The sequence below is a fragment of the Microtus oregoni genome, unplaced genomic scaffold, assembly GCF_018167655.1.
Source record: "Microtus oregoni isolate MIOR12 unplaced genomic scaffold, Mior012 000003F_ref0000135, whole genome shotgun sequence".
Classification (NCBI taxonomy): Eukaryota; Metazoa; Chordata; class Mammalia; order Rodentia; family Cricetidae; genus Microtus; species Microtus oregoni.
This window is the reverse complement of record NW_024543062.1, coordinates 23,576,072-23,596,464: the sequence shown is the minus strand read 5'-3', so window position 1 is coordinate 23,596,464 and position 20,393 is coordinate 23,576,072. Positions and strand designations below refer to the sequence as shown.

Genomic DNA, 20,393 nt, shown 5'->3' with positions numbered 1-20,393 from the left:
GGGTCCTGTGCCACGTCTGCCCGACGCCTAAGAGCCCTGCCTTCTCATTGGCCGGAGCTTTGATCTCGCGAGAGTAGGTGAGAGCGCGCCAAATTTTCCCGGGAGTGTGAGGAAACTTGTGAGCAGCGCAATGGTCCTCAGGAACAGCGGACGTCGGCACGCCGAACCTGGCGCGGACAGCGAAGGCAGCCGGTGAGAGCCGGCGTCTTGCCGCGAAGGGAGCCAGCTTGAGCGGGTGCCGTGTCGGGTAGAGCGGCGGGGTGGGCGCGCGGCCAGCCTGGGCGGGCAGGGCGGGCTCCCGCCTTCACCTTGTGTGTTTCTGTAGCGTTATCGAGATGCCAACTCACTCCGTAGCCTAGGCTGCATCTCTAGACGTATTTGTGCCTGTTATGTGACTTTACTATAGGAGAACGTCTGTTTTCATCAAACAAGGAGGGAACAGGGAACCAAAAAGAAGATTCTGTCTTGTCCAGCTTAGCGAAGTAAATCACTGTTTATTGGGATTCTCAGAGAAACCTCAGTTACTCATGGGCACCTGCACCACCAAAAGTCCCAACACTCATGCATCAGCAGGAGATTAGAGTACGGGGACAAAAACAAAACAAACCAGATATGTATATCTTATGTTGAGATTGGTAACACTGCCTAGTGGCAGAAACAGTTGGGTTTGCTGTGAGACGATTCTGAAACATCAGAATGGGAGCCCTAGTTAAGCAGAAACCCTTCCCAAAACTGAGTGGTGTTAGAGTGTTTTCCTAGCATATGTGTGAAGCCTTGGGTTTGATGTACATCTCCATGACAGCTATGGTAATTGATCTGGACCAGCAGGTAGTTTAGTAACAGGTTCCCAAGTAAGTGATGACCAGGGGATGAGAAGATAAGAAAGTTCAAGATCAGGACGTCTCCTGCAATCTGATGGCTCATGTGAGCAAGTTTATTAAGTACAACATCAGCCAGGCAGTAGTGGTACATGCATACATTTAATCCCAGCCCTAGAAACAGACGAGTTCCAGGACAGCCAAAGCCACACAGAGAAATCCTGTTTCAAAAAAAAAAAGTACAGCATCTAATTTACAGGTTTGTGGGTAGGGGAATAGGACAGTGTCACAGAGCACAGAGCAGCCTTGAATTGACGACCTTAGACCCTTTCGGTGGGAAGAGTTGGCTTCTCAGGATCTGCAGTCACAGGCTATTACTTGCTCTACCAAGCTCACCCCTGGCTTACAAAAGCAGCTATGTTCCTTTTCCATACATCAGGGCCTCAGGTAGAGCCTCACTCTAACCCTCAACATTAATGATAGCTCCTGTGCTGGCTGCTTCGTGTCCAGAATGCCGTGAAAAGGCACATGAGGTGGGCAGTGCTCTTAGACTGTTCTATTCATGCGGTACATCAGTTTGGGAGTGAGAGATATGACGTAACTCACCTACCTACTGTCACAACTGCTTGTGGTTTCTTCTCTTTTTTTAATGTTTTTTGAGACGGGTTTCTCTGTGTAGTCCTGGCTGTACTGGAACTAGTTCAGTAGACCAGTCTGGCCTTGAACAAAGAGACCCTCCTGCTTGTGCCTCCTGAGTTCTGAGATTAAAGGCATTCACTGCTGGTATTTGTTTGTTTGTTTTTTAAGCTAGAAATGGAATGCAACCTCACGTGAAAAGACAGACTATACTACCAAGCTATATCACCACCAAGGACATGCCCTTAATCATTCAACTTTGCCAAGTACTTGATGTCCCTAGACCACATGGAAAGCTGTTATTAAAAATAATAATAGGCAGGCAGTAGTGGCACACTCCTCTAATCCCAATACTGAGGAGGCAGAGGGGGGCAAACCTCTGTGAGTTCAAGGCCAGCCTGGTCTACAGAGCAATTTCCAGGACAGCCAAGGCTACACAGAGAAACCCTGTCTCGAAAAATCAAAATAATAATAATAAAATAGCATTTAGAGACTTTTGTTTATATTCACACACACCCAGCTCCCTAATTCCTCCCGGATATATCCCTCTCCAACTTCAAGACCATGTTTTTTTGTTATTTTGCTTTTCAAAACAGGGATTCTCTGTGTAGCCCTGGCTGTCCTAGAACTCACTCTGTAGACCAGGCTGGCCCCAAACTCACAGAGGTCTTCCTGCCTTTGCCTCCCAAGCATTGGGATTAAAGGTGTGTACCACCACGGCCTGGCAAGATTCCCCCCACCCCTTTTTTTAATAACCCAGTCTGCACTGCCTATGTACTTCTGGATATGGTGGCAAGTAACAACTTTTAATTTATACTTATACTATATATCCTGTATACTTTATGTGGATTAGCTCAATTAATCCTTGCAGCAGTCCTGTGAAGAAAAGCTTGTCTCATTGGGGCTGTAGGCAACGGTAAAGAGTGTGAGCTTTAAATATAACTGTCTCTTTTTTTCATTGAGTAAGGAAATGTGTGGTACTCTTCAGAGATGCTGTTATGAAAGTGAACTGAGATGTATCCTCAGAGTGCTTTGACACTGTGTGTAGTAGTAATATGTAAGCCATTGTCTTTGTTATGTTCATCTTTGTTTTTCTATTTTTGTACTATTGCTGAATAAAACGTAAGGTAGACAGTTTAGAGGAAAGCATATTGGGAGGAGATGAGTTCTGGATGAACAATTTTCTAGTCTACTTTACCATCAGGGTGGTATTTAAAGGGCAGAGAGTTTTGTGCTCCTTAGAAGTAACACTTCATTCTGCCCTGGTTTTGAAGAATATCTAGGTACAGACTAAAACTATTTTTTTCTAGCAAAGTCAGAAATAGTTTATGGTTTTAATTAGAGGTAAATCCAAGCAAGATGTAGTAGTGCATACCTGTAGTTCCACACTTTGGAAGCAAGGGCAAGAAGATTATAAGGGTTTTTTTTGAGAGAGAGAGAGAGGAAGAAGAAGAAGAAGAAGAAGAAGAAGAAGAAGAGGAGGAGGAGGAGGAGGAGGAGGAGGAGGAGGAGGAGGAGGAGGGGAGAGGAGGGCAAGCATGGAGTGTTGAAATAATTGTTGATTTTCACGTACTTGTCAGAAATGTTGAAGATCCTTACTGACCTAGTGATAACGTATAACCAGAGTGAACGCTCGGTATCACAGCAGCCAATTGTCATCAGTTAGATTGCACCAACTGCACTTTTACACATGTTTAGTTCTGTATTGTTTCATCACATATATGTTCATGACTTTATCACCACGTTCAAGACACAGAATGCGTGTCACAAGGATTTAGATGCTGGTTTTCATGACCAAGGCCATTCCTTCTCCCTCTCCCGTGTCTGTCAACTGGTGATCTGTTCTCCATCTCTATAATTTTATTTTTTAAATGCTGTGTAAAATGGCACAGTGAGATGTGTAGTTTGGGATCATTGGTTTAATTCTCTGGTGATCTATCCAAGTTGTGTTTATCAATTTATTGCTGAGTATTCATATATGGATAAACTAAAATTATTCTTGGTGAAGAATATCTGAATTGTTTGCAGGTTTAGATTTTATAAATAATGGTGCTGTGATAATTGCATACAAATTTGTGAAATGAAATTTCATTTCTCTTACATAGAGCTTAGCCTTGCAATTCTGAGCTTTGTGCAGTTTTAATATCCTAAGAAGAAGAAGCATCCTGGTGTGCCTGCTGTTTTTTTGTTAGTGTCCTGGTAATAAAGTCAAATAGGTTGGGGTTAGGGCTTACCTTAGTTGTATTTTTCCTATAAATGCTGGTTTTGGGTGTTTATTTATTTTCACTGAGCCTTCTGCCAGCCTTGATGTTTTTTCAGGGACACGTATGCCATGCCATATCAGAAACACAGAGACATCAAGTATTGTGGCACATGTTTTTAATCCCAGCACTTGAAAAACAAGAGAGTGAATTGCTATAGGTTGAAGTCAGCCTGGTCTATGTAATGAGACCCTGCCTCCTAATCAAAACAACAACAAAACACATAGATGAAAGATAGGGATCTAGAGTGGGAAATGTTGTGAATCGTAAACCTGATTCTCTTCTTTTACTCAGGGATGATGGTTCCTCTTCCTCAGTCTCAGCACTTAAGCGTCTGGAACGGAGCCAGTGGACAGATAAGATGGACTTTAGGTTTGGTTTTGAGAGGCTGAAAGAACCTGGAGAAAGGACGGGATGGCTCATCAACATGCACCCTGTAAGTATCTGAATGAATACTATTCAGTCTTTGCTTCTACTGGGTGGCTGTACCTGTTCCTATAATCATCAATCTTGTCTAATGGATTAGTGATAGGGAAGAAGAAAGCCATTGTCTGAGAAATCTACTTATTGAAAGTGTTTTTTCTTTCCTGTTTAACATGGAGGCCACAAAATGACCACTATGGTAAGACCAAGGTGAAAGCTATATTGGCCATCAGCAGAAAGCTTTCAAGAATTTTTATTAAAGAGAAATTCAGAAAAATCCCCACTGGGGAACCATTATAATGCCGTTTTATGAATGAGGCTGGTGGTGTTTGTATAGGGGCAAAATAAAGGACTAAGTGCAAGGATTTTGTCTTTAGAGTTATGCGTTTCTCAAAGAGTGGCCCTGAAAGAGCTCTTGAGCTATGTAGAAGATGATGTGCTTATGTTCCATGGTTCTCCTACAGACTGAGATTTTAGATGAAGACAAACGCTTAGTCAGTGCGGTGGATTACTACTTCATTCAAGATGATGGAAGCAGATTTAAGGTAAGCCCTTGACCTAAGAAAACTAAAATCTAAAATAAGGGCTATTCATTCACTCAGGGAGGAAATGGGAGGCTGCTGTGTGCAGTTGCTTACAACCTATCAAGAACATGGCCCCTATGAACTTCATCAGTCACATTTAAAATATCCTGAGGGGAGGTAGCTGAGGAGGTTAAATAGTGTTGCTTCATGGGTTCTTGCCCGAGAGAGATGTGCAGATCCAAATTTCATGTATGCCATATCGTTAAAGAGCTGTGAAAGGGCTGGAGCGGTGGCCCAGTGTTTAAGAACACTGGCTACTCTTCCAGGAGACCCAGGTTCAGTTTTCAGCAACCTACAAGGAAGCTAACAGCTGTCTGTAACTCCAGTTCCAGGGAATCCAATGCCCTCTTTTATTGTCTGTGGTCATCAGATATACACTTGGTACATAGACATACATTCAAGCAAACACTCATACACATAAAATGAAAATAAATCTTTTTAAAAAAAAAAAAAAAACAAAAGCCCTCCAGGAAGTTGCTCATAGGTTGCCACTCTGAAATCTTTTTTCTCTTTTTGACTTCATTGTCACATCCTTTTGGTGACTTTTATAGGTGGCCTTGCCCTATAAGCCGTATTTCTACATTGCATCCAGAAAGGTAAGTCTGTGCTTGGTAGAAACCGGTCAAATGATCTATTCTTATTCTACCAAATGGATTTCAAAACTAAAATGGGTAAGTAAGAAGATAGATCTTACTAATAGGAAATACATGAAATCTGGTCCTGATTTAGGGTTGTGAGAGAGAAGTTTCATCTTTTCTATCCAAGAAGTTCCAGGGTAAAATTGCAGAGTTAGAGAATGTCCCCAAAGAAGATCTGGACTTGGTGAGTATCCCCAGACCTTCCAGGGGCAAATGAGGCTGGTGTCCACACTGTCTATAGAAGATGGCTTTGCATGAGATAGAGGATCAGGTCACTTACTGGGTAGTGGGGCAACCTGGAGGATTAGAGATGGTGGTATTGTCAGTGCCGCATGCAGAAGTGAGTGAGCTAGATGGTTTGACTTGTGTAAGTGTTTACCTAACAGTCTCATTAACTCATGAGCTGTCATTTTACTTTAAAGCCAAATCACTTGGTCGGCTTGAAGCGGAATTACATCAAGCTGTCCTTCCACACTGTAGAGGACCTTGTCAAAGTGAGGAAGGAGATCTCCCCTGCTGTGAAGAAGAACCGAGAGCAGGACCATGCCAGTGATGAGTACACAGCAATGCTCTCCAGGTAACTTTTCTTCACATGAGCAAAGTGTTGGTTACTCCAGAATAACAGGTTGATACAGGCAGGAACTCTTCAGAGAAAATCTCTGAATGTTTGACTATGTGCAGACATTTTAGATGTCCTTTCTGTTAAGTGAGCACTAGCTTCCCAAGGCTGTATTCTGTTTTGTGCTTTAGTTCCTCTTACATAAGAGTAGGCTTGTGGCTCTAAAATTGAATTGCTGTGACAATGAGGATATTTTAGAGGGATCCCTCCCCTACCACTTTAACAATCTACAAATGTTATCAAGTGTTTTGTTATATAAATGCCTTCTCCAGAGAACCTAGAGTATACAGAGAAATTTATGCAGAATACTAAGTACTATTATTTTTTGTTTTTGTTTTTCAAGACAGGGTTTCTCTGTGTAGCTTTGGTGCCTCTCCTGGAACTAGCTCTTTTTTGTTTGTTTGTTTGGTTGGTTGGTTGGTTGTTTCGTTTTGTTTTTTGAGACAAAGTTTCTCTGTAGCTTTGGTGCCTGTCCTAGAACTAGCTTTTGTAGACCAGGCTGACCTCGAACTCACAGAGATCCGCCTGCTTCTGCCTCCCGAATACTGGGATTAAAGGAGTGTGCCACCACCACCTGGCTCTGTTATTAAATGTTTAGGCACATTAATAACAAAAAAAACAAGGTAAGAACAAAATAGAAGTCTTGGGTAATTAAATTTGCATGATTTTAGAAACACTGATCACAACCTTTTGATAAAGAATCAATTTGAAAGCACATGCTTTTAATTCCAGCACTCAAGAGGCAGAGGCAAATGGATCTCTGTGAATTCAAGGCCAGCCAGGGCTTATTTAGAGAGACCCTGTTTCAAAAGAGACCTTATCTCAATAAGAAGGAAGGCAAGGACCAACACCCAATATTGGCCTCTGTTCTCCACGTGTGCATTGTGGTATATATACACACACTAAAAAGAAAATAAAATAGGGCACACACACACACAAAATCAGTTTGAGACTTTGGACATTGCAGTGTATCCCCCAACTCCAGACTTCTCCGATGATGCCATACATTACTTTTTAGAATATTTTAAGATGTAGTTTGTAACTGAATCTGTAGGAATCTGTGAACTGTCATTGATGATTGTCATTTTTCTCTCAAACCATTCCATTTTGAGCTTAGAGTGATGGATTGTATTGTTTTATTTTAATTTAAATTGTTTGTGTATTTGTGTGTTACTGAGGATCAAACCTAGAGCCTTGTGCATACCACTGACATTTTCCTTCTCTCCCTTTAATTGGTTGGTTGATTGGATTCAGGTTTTCACACTATAGCCCAGTTTGGCTTGGAACTCATTATGTAGACCAGGCTGGCTTTATATTAATACTTAATATTAATATTAAGGATAATCAAAATACTGTCAGCCTCATTTTCTTAATGAGGAATGGGGTGTTTTACAAGGGTGGACTACATCTGTTAATACTGCAGCTGTCCACAATCTCTGTGGTGCCAACTCTGCTCTCTTCAGCTTTGCATGGAGCAACCTGCTAGTAGAGATGATGTGTTGGAAATATCCACACTGGGGGCTGGGAGGAGGTCCTCATAACTATAGTGCAAAGTCTAAACTTACATCATGAAAAATGTATACATTTCCAGTTACCTTAATTTTCTTTTTAACTGACCTGATGCTCAGGTTGGGTGATAATCCAAGGCCATTTCTTGAAAAACTGCCCTGGTCTTTACATCCTCCCCATTTGCCTTTGTGTTTACTCAGTTTGGAAGTTTTCGCTCCCCCAGTACCCAGCAGTTCATAATTGAGTTAGTGGCTTTCTTGCTTACTCTCCAGTTTTCTGCAAGGAGGCAATGTAATTACTGATGAAGAGGAAACCTCTAAGAAGATAACTGACCAATTGGACAACATAGTGGACATGAGGGAGTATGATGTTCCCTACCACATTCGCCTCTCCATTGACCTCAAAATCCATGTGGTAAGGTGAAGGTAGCTATTACTTGAGTTGAATTCAGGGGAGAGGGAGGCCTATGGATAAATCAGCACAGAAATTGATTTTTCTGGCAAATGGCTTGGTAGGTAAAGGCACTTGCTGCTCTGAGTTTGATTCCCCAGGACCCACATGGTGGAGGAGAGAACCAACACCTGCAAGTTGTTTGCTGACTTCCACACATGCATAATACACACACACATTCACACTCTAAGTAAATTAATTAAAATTTTTTTTGTTAAATAAATAGATACTTCTGGATGGAGAACTCTTTAGTTAATGTATGCTTCATTATTATGCAGGCTCATTGGTACAATGTCAAATTTCGAGGAAATGCTTTTCCCGTGGAAATTGCACGACGAGATGATCTTGTTGAACGACCTGTAAGTTGTTGCCTCCTCTCAGTCCTAAAATCTATTTCTTCTTTAAATACTTTTTGAAAATAATTGGAGGTAGTTCTTTATTTTCATTATTCTCTAAACATAAAAGTATATATTTGAACTTGTGTTAACCATAAACATCAATATTTGAACTAGACTGGATTTGAACCCTTGAGCTTTCATTTTAGGTACTTGATAGCCAAGTGACTGAGAGTAGGTTCATAAGTAGAAGGTATTAGTTCAGATACCACTTTTTGTCATCAGGAAAATCTTTGTCTTCAGTTTTCTTGTTTTCAAGATGAAAATGTCAACTCCAACAGTCACTTGCTAATGCTGTACTAAGGTTCAAATGAAACAGTGCATGTTAAGGAGCTTTGAAACTAAAGTGGTCTGATCAGTAGCTTTATCCCTTGTATGTTTTCATTTTCATACCGTCAATAAATGTCATCATGGGGTTTTGTTATTGTCTTGAGATATGTGTGGTTATTTTATTTGTAGGCTAGTTAGTAATTGAACCCAGGGCGGAATGTGTGTGTCCAAAGGATGTATCCAAACCTGAATTCATGTTATATTTTGTCCTTCTAGGACCCTGTGGTTTTGGCATTTGACATTGAGACAACCAAACTGCCTCTCAAATTTCCTGATGCTGAGACAGACCAGATTATGATGATTTCCTATATGATTGATGGCCAGGTGAACAGACACTCTTCTTTAGAAACTTAAAATGCTTTTGTGGGGATTTTGTTATTGTTTTTGAAATGGGGTGTCACTGTGTAACTTAGCTTGGCCTCATACGCTTCATGGTCCTCCTACGTCAGCCATCTGAATTCTGAGATTACAGGCAGGTACTACTATACCCAGATCACCTTGTTTTTGTAGAATTCTTTGAAATTAGTTTCTTGAGAAGGCTGAGAGTCTATCTTAACTTTTCAGTGGTTGACTTGCATTGTCTGCTCATAAACTTTACCAGGGCTACCTCATCACTAACAAGGAGATTGTTTCAGAAGATATTGAAGATTTTGAGTTCACCCCCAAGCCAGAATATGAAGGGCCCTTTTGTGTGTTCAATGAACCCGATGAGGTAAAGAAGCTTCCTATAGAAACTTCCTGCTGTTTGGTGTAAAGTGGGAAGAGGGAAACCAATTTTTGAGCGCAGGTGCTTGTTGCTCAGTGAGCTTCCTCTTCCATGGCCAAGGCTAGAGTGGGTCCTTAGCATATGGGCTGGTATGAAACTGCTGCTTCTGGGTATTTGGGGAGGTATTTGCAATTTGCTGAAAGCAGAGAAAAGGGTCCCACTGACTTATGTGGTTCATTGAGCTTAGGTCCATTTGATCCAGAGATGGTTTGAGCATGTCCAGGAGACCAAACCTACCATTATGGTCACCTACAATGGGGATTTTTTTGACTGGTGAGTTCTGCTTCCTGCTGTGGGTAATTGTGTTAGGGAGAGGTGGGAGTGGAACAGGTCTGCCTGGTGGTATCAGTTGTTTTGTTATTTTCACAGAGAAGTGTCTCCTGGGAGCGATCTTTCTGCATTCAAGGAGGAACAAAGGAAGAATTGAAGACTCATTTATCCCATTGCTTGTCTCTTGTTGTTAGGCCATTTGTGGAGGCTAGGGCAGCAACCCATGGACTGAGCATGTACCAGGAGATAGGCTTCCAGAAGGATAGCCAGGGGGAATATAAGGCACCACAATGTATCCACATGGACTGCCTCAGGTATGTATATACCACATAGTAGGGGCTCATCACTATGATCCCATGAGTGATAGATAAAGGTTTCTTGTGCAGGCTGGAGCCTCTTAAGAGAGGAGGTTAGCCTCCAAGAAACAGGCTTGGGTCATAGGGAGTTGCTGTTTGCTTGTTGTTAGTTTTTTTAGTCAGTAAGTATGTTAAACTTATTGTATGTTATAATCTGCAGGGTAGAAAAGCTGGGCTAAAAAGAAACATAGATAGAGCAAGATTTTGCTACTTACATAGATGAGGTCAAGATGAGTTCAGTATGCTTCATGCTGACTGAAAGCAAGTAAGTATCACAGGTATTGAAGTCATGATGTTTGGAGCATACGTCCACGCAGATAGGAAGACAGATGTGAATACACAAATACAGAGAACTGGCTGGAGAGAATGGCGCCTGAACTGGGCAAAGAAATGGATTCCATCAGCCACCACAGGTGTATGAGGTCTGCTACTGTTTGTTTACTCTGATGATATTTCAGCATTTGGATTAGAGGGAAGCCAAGAGATTGGGACTGATTTATAGGGTAACAGGTGGTAGCTTGACCAAAAGCATTGGGTAAAAAGAGACCTACACTCAGGTTTGCTAGTATGGGATGGGACTTTAGGGATGAATGGATGCCTGAGGTCTCTGCTCAGTCGATTTGGAATGGAAAAGAGTAATTTTGAGGTAAGAGAAGATTCTGTTGAATCATGTTGGTGTGAAGCCTTTGTGCACTTGGAGGAGCCCGAGACTAGATGGTGTCACCTAGAGCCATAATTTCCCCTTTTTGTTTAATTAAAAAGGAAGATTTTAATTTAAACATAGTTTCCACATATAAATATAATTATACACAGCAAAAGAGTTATCAAGTAAGAATATATTATAGTTAAAATATCTAGTCTATTTGTATTTGGCAAATTTGGGGGAAGTATTCTATTATTTATTTTATCTTTGTGACTAAAGTTTTACATGGCTGTTTGAGACTTTCATCCTAAATTAGGGTCTCATGGAAAGTCCTAATAGATGGTGATCTATCAACTTTAGAAGTGTAATGAGAGAAGGCCTGAGAATCTATAGAGGAGGAGGCCATGGAGAATTTAGAGAAGAAGTAGACAGCTGCTAGTACAGAAGTTATGAGAGGTAGAGATTTAGATATGATCACTGGGTAGTATAATCCCTAACAAAGGTATTAGTTGTATAGAGACAGGTTCCATGTTGAGGAACTACCTTCTAGGGTGTGTGTGTACGTATAAAGGCCAGAGGTCAATATCAGGTATCTTTCTCCATTGCTCTCCACTTAATGTTCTGAGATATAGGAGCTGGCAGTGAACCTAAAACTTGCTCCTTTGGCTAGACTGGTTCAACACTAAGTCCCTGGGATGCATTTGTCTCTACTCCTTTGGCACTGGAGTTACAGCCGCAACGCACCATGCCTAGCTTTTACATGGATGCTGGGATTCTGAACTCAGGGTCTAATGCTTGTATGGCAAGCACTTTACCCACAGAGCCATCTTCCAATCCCTAGAAGGTGTCTTCTAAAGAAGATGCTCTTGAGAGAGCTCATACTGAAAGGACAATGTAAGAAGAAATAAAATGACCAGGTAGTTTATGAAATAAGGTTTGAGAGGCAGTGAGGCCTGGGAATTCGTGCTATATTGCCTTATCATTTCTCCATAACAAGAGGCTGAATTCTTTGCTGAAAGTGGTGGGTGAGGCAAGGGATATAAAAGATTCTTTGACATATGCATATACTTTGTGCACACATCTGAGATTCAAGTGAAGGTTTTATGAGAGAATATGCATTAACCCTACTACTTTATGTATTATGTCTGGGTTTGCCAGCCTTTGTGTTACCATCATCTCTAGAATTTGTCCTTTTGCCAGGTGGGTGAAGAGGGACAGCTACCTTCCTGTGGGCAGTCATAATCTCAAGGCAGCTGCCAAAGCCAAACTTGGCTATGATCCTGTAGAGTTGGACCCTGAGGACATGTGTCGTATGGCCACTGAGCAGCCTCAGGCACGTAAGCCCATTTGCTCGTTTTTGCATCCCTGAAGTCATAGACACTCTGGCTAGAGAGGCTAGGTTACCTGAGATGTGGGTCCTAAATTGGCCCTGCCTGTCCCACTCCTGCTTAACCTTGCCTCTTTCCTGAACTTCGTTTTCTGTATTTCATGCATTTCCTTGGACCCTTGGTTCTTAATGTTCCTGTTCTCTGTTTCCCCCAGACTCTGGCCACTTACTCAGTGTCAGATGCTGTTGCCACTTACTACCTGTACATGAAGTATGTTCATCCCTTCATATTCGCCCTGTGCACCATTATTCCCATGGAACCTGATGAGGTTAGTGCCACCTATGGTCTTCCAGTCATCTTTTCTACATGAACTGATCCTCATCTAGGACTGGTCCTAGAGACTGATAGTGAACTCCTGTGTGTGGCTTCACTGACATCTTTCTAGAGTCTAGGGGCCCCGTGTGAGAATAGCAACAAAAAACAGCAGCTGCTGCTACTAGCTACAAAACTTTTCTTCACATGGCAATCAAGGTTAGATGCCTTTCTGGTGGTCATGAACTTTGTCTAGGAGTCAGGGCTTTTGACAGATTTGGGGTTGCTGGATGCAGCTTTTTTTCCCTGTAGGTGCTGCGGAAAGGCTCTGGAACATTGTGTGAAGCCTTGTTGATGGTGCAAGCTTTCCACGCCAACATTATCTTCCCCAATAAGCAAGAGCAGGAATTCAACAAACTGACAGATGATGGTCATGTGCTGGATGCTGAGACCTACGTGGGAGGTCATGTGGAGGCACTAGAGTCTGGTGTCTTCCGAAGTGATATCCCATGCCGATTTAGGATGGTATGCCTCCTTCTTGGGTCTTGCTTTTTTCCATTCTTGTGCTGTTATGAAACCCAAGAAGCCATGGCCTGAAACAATCTTTATCTAAATCTTTTCTATAGGCCACTTCTGTCAAGGGTGCTTTCTATGACTCAGTACCATTCCTATCCCTTCTTACAAAGGATGAGTCTCCATTCAGGGCTTCCTACAACACAGTACACTTGCAGAACATTCTCTGGTACATCCTGACATGTATCACACTGGAGGCAGATTTAAAGATCTGTCTGACCTGTGCCCTTTCCTGTCTTAAACTAGAATCCTGCAGCCTTTGATTTCCTGCTGCAACGAGTTGAGAAAACTATGCGCCATGCCATTGAAGAAGAAGAGAAGGTGCCTATGGAGCAAGTCACCAACTTTCAAGAGGTAGCCACCTAGGAGGCATTGAATTGGCCTATAATTGGATCAGTTCCTTTTTACATGCCTAAAGCACCTCAGGCTCTTGATGTGGTTTTGTCATACTGCTTCTGGAACCTGCCACCCTTCTATCTTCATTATCTTTTATTGTACTTGTTCTCTTTTTTATTGTTTTGTTTTTCGTTTTTGTTTCGTTTTTCAACATAAGGTTTCTCTTTGGTGTACTGGCTATGCTGAACTCACTCTGTAAACTACCAGGCTAGCCTCCAACTTACAGATCTGCCTACTTTTGCCTCCCAACTGCTAGGATTAAAGGTGTGTGCCACCACCAATAATTCCTTTGTTTTTCCCATTTCTATAGGTGTGTGATCAGATTAAGACCAAGCTCACCTCCCTAAAAGATGTCCCTAACAGAATTGAATGCCCTCTTATCTACCATCTAGATGTGGGAGCCATGTATCCTAACATAATCCTTACTAACCGCCTGCAGGTGAGACCTCAGCTTCCCACATCATAATCATCTCTCTCTGCAGATGATTATTTGCAGATGTTTTCTGACCCTCCCCTCCTTTTATAGCCTTCTGCCATAGTAGATGAGGCCACCTGTGCTGCCTGTGACTTCAATAAGCCTGGAGCAAATTGTCAGAGGAAGATGGCCTGGCAATGGAGGGGAGAATTCAGTGAGTGTCAGGCCCGAAAAGGTGCTCAGCAGGGCAGGACAGACCTAGATTCTGATCTTGGAATCTGTCCATCGTTTTTCTATACAGTGCCAGCAAGTCGCAGTGAATACCATCGAATCCAGCATCAGCTGGAATCAGAGAAGTTTCCTCCTTTGTTGCCAGAGGGGCCAGTACGGGCCTTTCACGAGCTCTCACGAGAGGAACAGGCTAAATATGAGAAGCGGAGGCTGGCAGGTGAGCACCTGGCAAAGCCACAGCTTTGCAAACAGTGGCACCTTTGATCAGAGATATGGGCATTCTTTAGCTCCAAGGCAGTAGGATTTTAGATTAAATTATGTCTTTCTGTGGATGTTCCTTTCTTTATTTCTCCTTTACAAATGTCCAGGAAGTAACCTTTGTAACAGTCTTGGTATCAAGTTGTCAGTACTCAGGGGCTGTTCTCTTTTACAATGATAATTATGATTAGTGTGTCTGGGTTTTTGTTCATTTGTGTTACAAATGTTAGGAAAGTGAGCTCCTTAGCATCCCTGTGTACCGGCTTGCTCTTTGGTCATCTGAAAGGTCTCAGCTACCTCTCCAACACTCTCAACTATCTTAGATTATTGCCGGAAGGCCTATAAGAAGATCCATATGACCAAGGTAGAAGAACGTCTGACAACCATCTGCCAGCGGGAAAACTCATTTTATGTGGACACAGTTCGAGCCTTCCGAGACAGACGCTATGAGTTCAAAGGGCTGCACAAGGTGGGTCAAAATAGATCAGTTTCTGAAGTGAGAGGGTTTTAACATCTTGGTCTATAGCTGTAGTATTTGGGGAGCTTGTAAACTGTCACATGCATTTGGATAATAAATTCACAGTTGTCTCTAAATGTAAAGAATCGATGGCCAGAAAGGGCAGAGATTACCATGACCTAAATAAACCCTGGGAACCATGCTGATCAATTGTTTCAGAAGTAATTATGTAGCGCCACACCTGCAAAAAAGACACTGAACTAAATACTCCCATGAGTTGACTTGTCTTCCAGCACAACAGGTAAGTAAGTAGTTCTTACAAACTCTTAAGGCCACCACATACACTGGATTTAACCCTCTGATTTAGAGGAATAAGAGGAATGACCACACACACACACACACACACACACACACACACACACCTTTGGTTTTTCAAAATAAGGTTTCTCTGTGTAGCCCTGGTTGTCCTGTAATTTACTCTGTAGACCAGGCAGGCCTTGAACTAACAGATCTCCCCATGAAATTAAAGGCATGTGCTACCACCACCCCACTGGCTTTGTTTCTAGATTGTGTTGACAGTCTTGATGGAAAGCGTGGTAGACTAGAAGTACTTATGTTAGAGGACAGATGGGCACATGGAATAAAGGAGATATGCTAAGGTATTAACAGGGGCCAATCTAAAGAGGGAGTGGTCTTTGTCCTTTCAAAAGTTGTTCTTTTGGTTTTTGTTAAAGTTTTTTTTTTATGTGTTTGAATGTTTTGTTTGCTTGTATGTATTTATGCCTGATGCCCATGGAGATCAGAAGATGGCATCTGATCCCCTAGAACTGTAGCTACAGATGGCTGTAAGCCACCATGTGGGTGCTGGGAAACAAACTTGGGTTCTCTACAAGACCCACTGGGCCATCTCTCCAGCTCCAGATTTGAAAGGTTTTAATGCAGAAAATTTAGTCTTTTGATCTTTGTGAACTGAAATTGGAGAAGCTGTAAGATACTTAGGCTCCCCAGTTTACTTCCAGGTATGGAAGAAGAAGCTCTCGGCAGCTGTAGAGGTGGGTGATGCATCAGAGGTGAAGCGTTGCAAGAACATGGAGATCCTTTATGATTCACTGCAGCTGGCTCACAAGTGCATTCTGAACTCCTTCTACGGCTATGTCATGCGCAAAGGGTATGGGCCACATACAGTAAATGAACAGGGAGGGAATGAACAAGATGTGATGCCAAAAAGCAAAAAGTTGGGGGTGTCTTCAGATATTGACGAAGCCAGCAGATGGATGTGTATTAATGAGAATGTTCTTACAGCTCACAAAATGTTGGTGATACAGACTTAATTGGGACTGGGTCCTTGGGAGTAAGGTTCACATTGGTTCAAGGGTCTGGGTGTTGACTTGCTACTGGATACCTTGATTTAAGTATAGTGGGCTGAAGATAAGATTGGTTCATTTTGACATTTTTATGTCATTGTATCATCACTGGAGTGGAAAGGGCTTTTAGGAAATTATTTAATAGCATCAGATTATTTAAGGGGTGGACAGAGGAATGACCAATGAAGGGCATAGAACTTGACTGATGGGCTGAAGTCTTACAGCCAAAGTAGAGACTATTCTAGGAAGAGAGAATAGGACATGGTTTGGGTGGTATGGCCAGTAGGGCCTGGACTCTATTCCTTGGACAAAGCAAGTTGGAGTCTCTGGGGAAACAAATCAAGTTCAGGAACAGAAGAAAAGAGTGCTGTTAACTTGTAGCTCTGTAGAAAAGGAAAGAGAACTGACTGGAGTTGATTTAAGTTGTATCTGATTGTGTTTGTATGTTGGGGTTTTTAAAATTATTTGTGTGGGCATGCACATACTATAGTGTTCATGTAAAAGTCAGAGGACAGCTTTGGAGAGTCAGTTCTCTTTCTACCATGTAGGTGCATTGTTTCAAACTTAGTTCATCAACCTTGATAACAAGTGCATCTACCCACTTATCCATTCTACCAGCCCTGTTTGTCTTTGGAGGTTTTTGCGGGGAAGGGAGAAGTCAAGACAGGGTTTCTCTCTATAGCCCTGGCTGTCCTAGAACTAACTCTGTAGACCAGGCTGGCCTGGAATTCACAGAGATCCACTTAGCTCTTCCTCCTTCTGTGTACTGGAATTAAGGGCATATGCCACCACTGCCCAGCTTAGTTGTTGTTGTTTGGGGTTTTTTTTTTTTTCAAACATTTTTAATAAACAATATTTTTAATAGTTTATTCTTATTTTATGTGCATTTGCATTAGTGTTTTGCTTGCATGTATGTCTGTTTGAAAGTGTCAGATCCCCTGGAACTGAAGTCATAGACAGCTGTGAACTGTCATGTGGGCATTGGCAATTGAACCCAGGTCCTCTGGAAGAGCAGCCAATGCTCTTAACTGCTGAGCCATCTCTCCAGCTCCCTATTTGTTGGTTTTTAATGTGAGTGGATGTGCTAAGTGCTGTTGGGTCAGAATGGAGAGAGAACAGGGAAGGGGTCTAAGCCCGGAGAATGAGGTTGTAGGCAGAGTGAATTGGCAGGAGGCTGAGGAAAGCTGTCCAGACATGGGCTTAGACTTTCTAAGAGGCAGGTAGGTGAGGGTAGGATTTGGGAAGAGCTGTGACAAGAATGAAAAGAACATAAGAGTGGGATTGAGAGTCCTACCTGACTTTGAAATTGTGAACTGATATGTGACAGCATATTAACCCTTCTAGAACTTTCCTGAGCCACACTGGTCACCCTAAACTAGGGATAGAAGTACCCTCAGAACAAAACCAAATTCCACCTTAGTTCTGTCCTGCTTCAGATATGTTTGGCTACTTACATCATCTCTTCTGGGGATCCCTTCCGTCTTCTGATTCCCTGTGGCGGGAACCTCCCATTAGTTCTGCTCACCATAGACTTTTGGCTGTCCTTTCCAGGGCTCGCTGGTACTCCATGGAGATGGCTGGTATTGTCTGCTTCACAGGAGCCAACATCATCACCCAGGCAAGAGAGCTGATTGAGCAGATCGGGTGAGTGTGGCCTAGGGTTGGCTGCAGGACTTGTACCACAGTGGGAGGGGCAGTAATAGGAAATCATAAAGGCTGGGAAGATAGAACTGGGTTTGGTAACATATTTGAGATATTCAACACCTGACTTCTAAGGACTTGGGGCCATGACCTTGTATCCATAAATTTCCTTTATCTCACTCCTTTCTTTGAAGGAGGCCCTTAGAATTGGACACAGATGGAATATGGTGTGTCCTGCCCAATAGCTTTCCTGAAAATTTCGTCATCAAGACAACCAATGTGAAGAAATCCAAACTGACTATCTCCTATCCTGGTGCCATGTTGAACATTATGGTCAAGGTAAGTGGATCTGCAGCAAGGAAACACATTCCATTCTGACTTCTGACCTGTTCCCAGTGTGGGTGTTTGGAAAGATCTCAACTGGTGATGTCTTTGGCCCCATACAAAAACTACCCATCTGTAATGCTCTTTTTTCTAATTTCCTCAGCTGTCAACAGTCAGACTGTTAGATTCAGGTTGCAAAGAAAGTTTCTTTCACTTTCACAGAACTATACCATTGTTCTTTCTTTAATTTTTTAAAACAATTTTAAACTTAAACAAAAGTCTTAAAGATAGTACCAAAGAAGAGTGGGGATATGGCTCAGTAAAGTGCTTCTCACACAATCATGAGAACCTGAGCTGGGATCCCTAGCACCATTGTAAAAGCTGAGCATGTCAGCACAAACTTAGTCCCCATGCTGACTTGGGGACACAAAGAGAGATGAATGAATGCCTGGAGCTCATTGGCCAGCAAGCCTAACCAAACTGATCGGCTCCAGGTTCAATCGAAGACCCTATCTTAAAAAACAAAGTGGGGTGAGCTGGGCAGTGGTGGCGCATACCTTTAATGCCACCAGCACTTGGGAGGCAGAACCCTCTGAGTTCTAGGACAGCCAGGGCTACACAAAGAAACCCTATTCTGAAAATCAGATAAACAGATGAAGTGGGGAACAATTGAGGCAGACATCCCGTGTCAGCCTGGCCTCCACGTACACACACACACAAATAGTGCTGAGAACCTTTTTATGTCTTTCTGTCTGCTTCCCCTAATATTTACATCTGCCTAAAGTATGCAGTCATCAAAATGAAGAAATGTATGTTGGTATACCCTTAACTAAATTTCATATTACTTGGAGGTAATATGTTTCCAGGTCCTCATACAGTGTCCTCTTTAACCTGGACAGTGCCTTGGTCTTTACTGGTCTGGAATCTTATTTTCTACTGTCAATTTGGAGTTCTCAGTATAAGAAAACTCAGTATATTTGAGTTTTCTTGAAAGACTATCCCGGGGGTGATGCCTGATCATCACTTTCTCATCTTTGAGGACATAGTCCAGTGCCAGGTTGTCCTCATCAGCCTGATGATGAGGTTCCCCCAAACTCCCGTTCATATGCTGTTCTTTGGCTAGTAATCACACCCAAGGATCACTGACTTCCCTGAAGGAATGGGTATCAAAGATCATCTGGGCATATGTTAGCACCATCGCAGTAATTAACGAGTCTCATAAAGGCATGGGTTTGATTTTGGGTTTTTTGTTTTTGTTTTTTTGTTTTTTTTTTTTAATTTATCTAACCTTTATGTGCACTGGTGTGAAGTTGTTGGATCCCCTAGAACTGGAGTTACAGACAGTTGTGAGCTGCCATGTGGGTGCTAGGAATTGAACCCAGGTCCTCTGGAAGAGCAGCCAGTGCTCTTACCCACTGAGCCATCTCTCCAGCCCTCCTTAGACTTTGTAACAGCTATCAGTTGGGTCACCTGTACTGCTGTCAGTTTCCTGTGCTAGTATTTCTTCATGGGAGTTTGCTGTTTATCCCATTCCTTCTGCTTGATCATTGGAAGTAATGGATAGTTGTTACTGCTTGTTCATTGATTTATTGACAGCAATGTGGGTTCGTGGGCATCTTTTATACTTAGATGATAATCCAGTGTCTTTTCTTGCTCAGTTTGTTTCTAACTGGCTACAAAGATACATACACACTGTTTTATTTTTTTGAATCTTGTGTTTGGAGCATTTATTTAATTGTTACTGTAGGATACTCCAGCCTTGTATTTTCCTGTCTTAGCCTTGAAGTCAAGCATTTCTTCAGGGATCCTCTCTCCCTTACTGAAACATTGGCAACTGTTGATATGTTTTGTGCTATCTTTTTGCCTTTCCCTGAAAGTCATGTATATGAAAACATAGAATATTCAACCTAGACCTTGTAAATTACACTTGGAATGTAGCGCATTGCTGTGTATGTCAAAACCTTCTGCTTTTCTGATACCAGTTATGTCCATTGTGTGGTAGAGCTTGTTTGCTGTCCCACCCACTCCCTGAGGAGAGGAGGTGTTTCCTGGGTTGAGCCCTTAGAGGTAAGGTTGCCTTTCTTATTATTGGTTCTTAGGAAGGCTTCACCAACCACCAGTACCAGGAACTAACAGAGCCTTCCTCACTCACTTATGTCACCCGCTCTGAGAACAGCATCTTTTTTGAAGTTGATGGACCATACCTTGCTATGATACTTCCAGCCTCTAAGGAAGAAGGCAAGAAACTGAAGAAGAGGTACGAATCTCACAGCCTTATATTTTTGAAAGAAAATACAGTAGATGGATAAGATTTAAGAACTTAGGAGAGAAAATGGACCAGGAGCCAAAATGAGAACAAACTGGGTGGGTTTTTGTTTGTTTGTTGTTTTATTTAC

At 42.3% G+C, this 20,393-nt stretch overlaps 1 protein-coding gene across 1 annotated transcript in view; it reads left to right on the top strand.

Moving 5' to 3' along the window:
• Window positions 1-130: 130 nt before the first annotated feature.
• The window catches only part of Pole (DNA polymerase epsilon, catalytic subunit), a 52,579-nt gene continuing 32,316 nt past the window's right edge, over window positions 131-20,393 (top strand). Inside the window, exons 1-24 of the mRNA XM_041648218.1 lie at window positions 131-192; window positions 4,010-4,151; window positions 4,603-4,683; window positions 5,274-5,318; window positions 5,452-5,544; window positions 5,783-5,937; window positions 7,761-7,902; window positions 8,217-8,297; window positions 8,880-8,987; window positions 9,265-9,375; window positions 9,617-9,702; window positions 9,894-10,013; window positions 11,899-12,031; window positions 12,241-12,354; window positions 12,651-12,863; window positions 13,158-13,265; window positions 13,618-13,746; window positions 13,834-13,936; window positions 14,024-14,170; window positions 14,535-14,680; window positions 15,688-15,836; window positions 17,584-17,676; window positions 17,868-18,012; window positions 20,097-20,254. Coding sequence (XP_041504152.1) covers window positions 131-192; window positions 4,010-4,151; window positions 4,603-4,683; window positions 5,274-5,318; window positions 5,452-5,544; window positions 5,783-5,937; window positions 7,761-7,902; window positions 8,217-8,297; window positions 8,880-8,987; window positions 9,265-9,375; window positions 9,617-9,702; window positions 9,894-10,013; window positions 11,899-12,031; window positions 12,241-12,354; window positions 12,651-12,863; window positions 13,158-13,265; window positions 13,618-13,746; window positions 13,834-13,936; window positions 14,024-14,170; window positions 14,535-14,680; window positions 15,688-15,836; window positions 17,584-17,676; window positions 17,868-18,012; window positions 20,097-20,254 — 2,864 coding nt within the window. The remainder of the gene's footprint in view (window positions 193-4,009; window positions 4,152-4,602; window positions 4,684-5,273; window positions 5,319-5,451; window positions 5,545-5,782; window positions 5,938-7,760; window positions 7,903-8,216; window positions 8,298-8,879; window positions 8,988-9,264; window positions 9,376-9,616; window positions 9,703-9,893; window positions 10,014-11,898; window positions 12,032-12,240; window positions 12,355-12,650; window positions 12,864-13,157; window positions 13,266-13,617; window positions 13,747-13,833; window positions 13,937-14,023; window positions 14,171-14,534; window positions 14,681-15,687; window positions 15,837-17,583; window positions 17,677-17,867; window positions 18,013-20,096; window positions 20,255-20,393) is intronic.